The 6,264-nt window shown below is 40.0% G+C and overlaps 1 protein-coding gene across 1 annotated transcript; it reads left to right on the top strand.

The window, feature by feature from the left end:
• Window positions 1–2,100: 2,100 nt before the first annotated feature.
• Window positions 2,101–5,787, top strand: dlx4b (distal-less homeobox 4b; the record flags this gene model as incomplete). Its single annotated transcript, XM_084459994.1, has 3 exons — window positions 2,101–2,428; window positions 3,496–3,689; window positions 5,539–5,787. The coding sequence occupies 3 exons, from the start codon at window positions 2,101–2,103 to the stop codon at window positions 5,785–5,787; spliced, it is 771 nt and encodes a 256-aa protein (XP_084316120.1).
• Between the last annotated feature and the right edge of the window lie 477 nt (window positions 5,788–6,264).

Raw genomic sequence — 6,264 nt, 5'->3', positions numbered from 1 at the left:
GATGTGTTTGTTCCTCGAGATACAACGCATAATCAACTGCATAACATTCAGATAGATGATATGAGATGTTCATGTTCAGGATAATTTCTGACAGATTATTAAACTATAATTTAATGAATAAGAGATCATTATTTTATTACCTCATATTATACAGAGGTATACCTTAGCCTAAGTTTTGTTCCAAAATGTAGCCTACATTTTATATCTTAGATATTGCCAACGACGTTTTATTACTATTATTATTATTATTATTATTGTTATTATTATTGTTATTATTATTAGTATTATTATTACTTTGGTATTACTATTACTGCTGTTGTTGTTGTTATTATTATTATTTTTATTATTATTATATAATAATATAGATTAGGGCTGAGGTTGGAGATTACTACTAGATGAGCCCATGCCGTTTGAGCTAGGAAACATTGGCACTGGATAAAAGCTACAGGGCCCTATACACTCACATTCATTTAAGTGGGTCCTCGGCGTTAGAAGCGAGGGTGCTTTAGTGAGCCAAAGCTGTCACAAAATGTGACGTTAAATATCAGATGATAGCCTATAACGTGTACACACAGGCATGAAAAAAATTATCCTGTGCCAGCACTGGTTCATTTTCCAGTGCATTTTTGCACCATGACTGTTGGCGCCTATGGTACTAGGTGTTCCACTTTCCCCAATAGGCATGTTGATACCTTAGAACAAAGTGTTTCTGTGCCTATCACATAAACAATAGGCTACACGCCATCTCCCATCCCACCCCTGAGAGAAAGGTAGGCAAGGAGACGCTGTCATCTATTTTGAGGAGCTGGTCTACGAACGGATGGAGCGGTCGTAGCCTATTTCCCGACCTCTTGAAAAAGTTCTAGCATAGTGCTAATATAAAGCGTTTTTCAAAGATAGGCTACGCCGGCGCCATAATACAAACTACACGGGGCCCGTTAATGTCATTTCGTCAAACAGCTGTCAAACGTGAAACGTGATTTGGGAACTGTTGTAGCCTATGTACCTTGAGGCTGAACATTCATCAGGACCACTGACCACAGCTATTCTGTTCACTCGACTTACTTTGAATTGACTGTCCTGGAGGTTGGGTTTCCCTTTATGAATATACAGTAGCCTATGTCACTTTTTTGTAAATGTGTAGGCCTAAATTGAAAAATAGACCTTCATGACCAAAGACTAATACTTTTAGGCTACATACAGTTTATATATTGCGTCTTCGTTCTGGCTACATTGGGCGAAACGCATAAAGAGGGACAGAGCAGTTCACTGGGGAAAAGGTTGCAATTCAATAAGCCCATAGGCCTATATCTTTCTAAATTGGTTTTCTTATTTTTTTCTGGCTTGATTTTTTAGACCCATGCATATGTGGGTCATTCCTTTTTAACAACCAGCTCTTGAAAATTTGATTCAGTTGATTATTGATTTGATTATTGAATGAGTATTGAATTTTTTATTTATTTTTTATTCTTTATGTGATAGGCTATAGCAACTGGGTGGTTTTGTCATTTCTTTTGAGGTTTGTTTTGTCTCGACGGTTAGCTTTGTATAGGCTAGGCTATGTTAACTGTAGGCTATTATGTAAGTAAGGATAGGTAGCCTACCTTTCTGCGATATTAAATTATAAATAAACTACCTAGACAGCTCACAATGCATTGCTAATCAAATCGTTTGATCAGCCTGAGTTGTTGTCATCAGAGACTGAAGGACTACATTCAATAACATATGTTAATTAACTTAATCATTCTTTCGCAGGCTCGAGCGACAGCGTAGGTTCTCCAGACCAATCAGCGTGCGCGCTGATGGAAGGCAGTGGGTTTGAGGCGCACTGCTGGATCTGTGCAAGAGGTGTCTGGAGAATAATGTGAGGTTAGCAATGATGTAAGGAAGAAAGGATTCGTAAATGTCGTTTTTATTTCGTTTCAATGTGTCTTGGATGTACATTTCCTCCTAATTGGAATAGACTACTTTGTGTTTTTGTAAGCAATTATCCTAAAACTGATTTCACGGTGGATTCGTTCCAACTTTCTCCTGTTTATGCAACATTACTCAATGTATCCCTCTTTGGACCGACGGGTTTATGGACTTCTGTATTAGCTAATGATGTCTATGGGTTTTATGCCTGACAGTCTGAATTCAGATCCCTCGAAATCGGCTTTTTTTGAGTTCGGGCACGGGCACGGACACCCAGCGCACCCGCAGCATTCCCCGGGACTCTCTCACATTTACCCCGCCCATGGCTTGCATACTGCCGGCCACACTCAGCACGATAGTCCCTTTACCTCCTCCGCGCCTTCCTATGGCCGCTCTCTGGGCTACGCCTACCCCAGCGCTGTGAACACTCATCCCCCGAGTGCTTACATGCCCTACCAGCAGAACCACCACAACAACAACAGCAGTTTGGGACATTCGAGGATAGAGGAGACAGGTAGGCTACGTTCAAAATACTGCCTGTTATTGAATTAGTTATGCCAGATTTTATAATGTAATCGGGTGCAGGTCTCGCAATCAACTGAGATGTGACAGTGTGGAAGTAGACTATAAAGTACAGTCTTTAGTGAACAAGGTTTAGTCTCCAACATCTGTCTTGCCATTTGCAGGTTTTACAGAATGTAGGTCAGTGGAAAAAAAATCGAAACTGATTACAAACATGAAGTGATGGGCCTATTGGGTTGCACACATCAAGTCATATGATAACAGCTTCATAAAATGCCAACTTTGTTTAATGTTGATGCTGTCTAGTCTTATTTTCTACAATGAGCACAGATGGTCATTAATTTTATCGCCCATAATATTCTGTGGGTTGGGTCCATTATGAACCAATAGTTCTACCGATTATTGGACTGCTATTGGCATAGTTTAGACTAACAAAACGACGTCTCTCTTTGTGAGTGCTTTGGTCTTCTTTTCTTCCAATTTTCCTTTATTTTCAACACTTGGCCTTGACTGTACATTAATTGTATCAGAAGAGTAATGTGAAAATATGCCGTAGCCTATTCTCGCCGTTTCACACTACATTTCAACTAGATTTATAGGCAGCAGACTTTGTCCGGATTATCAAACACTCAACACGAGAAGAGACCCATATTATATGGTGTATATTTTGGAGAAGTTATTACCGGACTTGATAAATGTATTTCCTTCTAGAATCAACTTTTAGTTGTAGGCCTACAGGTAGGCTAATCCTAGGCTGTCTCTTGGTATCATGAAAGTTATAACAAAGGCCAATATGCCCATATATTTATGGGCCTAAAGTTTCGATTAATTGGTAGGTCTATAACTATTCACAATAACCCTTATTATTATTAGTTTTGAAATATAGGCTGGGACTATCTGACTCAATGACTTGAATTACGGATCTTTCATTATCTGTCAGAGAAGGGAAAATAGTCTATAACCTCTCCCTCACTGCAGTGGCCTACATCTTAGGCTATGGCCTGCTGTCTTGCCTTTTTTGCCTCAACAATCTCAAATGCTATCTATTCTACCCAAAAGATAACGAGAAGACCACAGTGATTGAAAATGGAGAAATTCGCCTCAATGGGAAGGGAAAGAAAATACGCAAGCCTCGAACCATCTACTCCAGTCTGCAGCTGCAGGCGCTGCACCAGCGGTTCCAGCAAACCCAGTACCTGGCCCTACCAGAACGGGCCGATCTGGCGGCAAAGATGGGGCTGACCCAAACACAGGTGAGAAACTCGAACTCTGTTTTTACTAAAGGTCACTATAGCATGGCCTTTCACCTCACATTACATTAGACGCATAACATTTTTTTTAAAACAATGCCTGACGTGTCCACCAATAGGTATCCATGACGTGTCAATTGTTGCATACTGCTACAGACATTTATGAGAACTGTGTAATAATAATTGCATCGAAATGCCTCACGAAGCCATGCACATATTCCAGTTAGACTAGTTGACGCTTTTAAATCCATCTGATTCATGTAGCGGCCCGGCACCTTTTAGAAATGTAACACCCTATAGCTCCCTGTTTGTTGTGGCTGGTTGAGATAAAAACACAACATGACCGCTTTTGTTGAAGAGGGGGTAAATCTATCTTTGTATTATTTGCGGTATTATTCTCAAGACCAAATGAGACCCCTAATTGGAGAGCTTTGCAGAGTCAGTTTAGTAGGCTAGAACTTTATTTTGCCCACTTACTCCCAGCCCCATTTCCATTGTGAGTTAATCCTTCCCTAAGAGCACCCTGTTACTTGAGCAAACATTGCAATAGCATGTATCCTACAAATTGGTCTTTATAACTGAATAATAGTAGGAATGTCTGTTACCATTCAGTGTTGTCTTTATAAAGTGTATATTTTGCCATAATTATAGCTATTATCTTTAAATCAATTCAAGGTAATGTGTATTCCCCATTCACGAATCCCAAGGATAGTCTCTCACTATGCTGAAATCAGATCAATGCCAATGCAGAATGTGTTTGCTTATGCTAGCACTGCAAAAAAAAAAGCTCTCTCTCTCTTCCCCCCCCCCCCTCTCTCACTCTCTCTCTCTCTCTCTCTCTCTCTCTCTCTCTCTCACACACACACACACACACATACACACACTTGGCATTATCATTAATTTGTGTCAAAAGGAATTTTGAAATTAAGGATGAAATAGGCAATATGGCAACCATTTGGATCATGGGTCTGTAAACATAATTGGAGGCATATAAACAGGTGGCATAGAGCACCCATCAGTCTCTTATGGAATCAATCACCCCGTCTCCGTGTGCTGTTTGGCTCGCTCAATATATTTTTCACTGTCTATGCTAAACCTATAATTATATGAAAAATCACTCTCGCATGTTTTTTTAAATGATGGACAATCCTAGTCAAATCAAAAAGTCGACAATCAAAAGTCGACTGATCAAAACAGGCACATATCCCTCCTCCTAACATCTTCTTTACCCTCTATAACCATCATTTGTGAGCCCTAAGGGGCTCTTTGCTCAGTTGCAAAGTGAATATTTTCCCTTAGTCTTACGGGTGTTTATGAATATTTTAAACTATTGTAAAATCTAAAATATACAGTCTCTTATTCTGAGTCAGCTGAAATACATCATACGTGTGGAATCATTCTGACCTGCCCTTTGTTTGCTGCCATATTGAAGCTCTTTGTGACTTTTTATTTTCATTTCACAATAGTTTTAGTCTCGGATTGATGTTGTCAGACTCGTGCATTATTGGCCTCATAAAATGTTTAAGCAATGGAGAGCGAGCGTTTCATGGACTCCAAGTGTCGTTCGTCTATTCTCTGAAAAATATGGGGAGAATTTAAATTAATTCTTAATTATGGTGTTAAAGTAATGAGCATCGATTGAGGCAGAATGCTACTCTCAGTCCAAGTAATTTTCCTTTCCATTCATAGCCTATATTTACAGCTTGACACACTACACGGGCCCTAACGGCCCAAGAACTGCATTTGTTTATTGTTTTGATGATAATTGTTTTTAATTTGGTGTTTTTTTTAGAGGCTTAGCCTATGATTGTGCAGTTGCTCGGTCATAGTTAATTCTATTTTCTCATTTTAGGTGAAAATATGGTTTCAGAATAAGCGTTCGAAATACAAGAAGATTATGAAGCATGGAGGCGGACCAGAGGGAGAGCATCTACACAGCACATCATCCGTTTCGCCCTGCTCACCTGGGCTGCCCCAACGCTGGGAGGTGTCAATGATCAATAAAGGGACTCCTATGCACCCCAGCAATTACATGAACAATTTTGGGCACTGGTACCCCAATCACCATCAGGATACTATGTCCAGACCTCAAATGATGTGAGTGGACAATCTTGTCTCTGTGCAAGTGCTAACTCAGCAAATGTTTCAAGCCTTGGCCTATATAGGCTGCTTCGCATCGGAACGCACTTCAGTGAGCAAGTTTGAATTGTGTGTAAACGTGTGTTTAAATATGGTTGCGTTCTCGTTCATCTCATTCACTGTATGCTATGTATTTTGGATGCTGATATGTTTTATGGTTATTTCTTATAATGTAGGTTATATGTTCACAAAACGCTCTCTCTGTAGAATTAGGTCCGGGTAGGGTTATTCGTTGAAAGGCTTTTGGATAAAGGTGCAACCTTAACAATAACAACTTTATGACTTCACTGGTTTACAAAAAAGTGTGCCATCCGTACTGATAGCCTAGTGTTTGTTATCTCTAACTCACTTGGGCGTCGGTTATCAGACTCAGCGGGGGGTCCCTTCCAGCTCGGATTGCCTCGTGTCATAACCCGTATGGAACCACGCAAATAAACAT

This window comes from Borostomias antarcticus (genome assembly GCF_949987555.1).
Source record: "Borostomias antarcticus genome assembly, chromosome: 29".
NCBI lineage: Eukaryota > Metazoa > Chordata > Actinopteri > Stomiiformes > Stomiidae > Borostomias > Borostomias antarcticus.
Note: the sequence above shows the minus strand (reverse complement) of the source record. Positions and strands in the feature narration are given on the sequence as shown.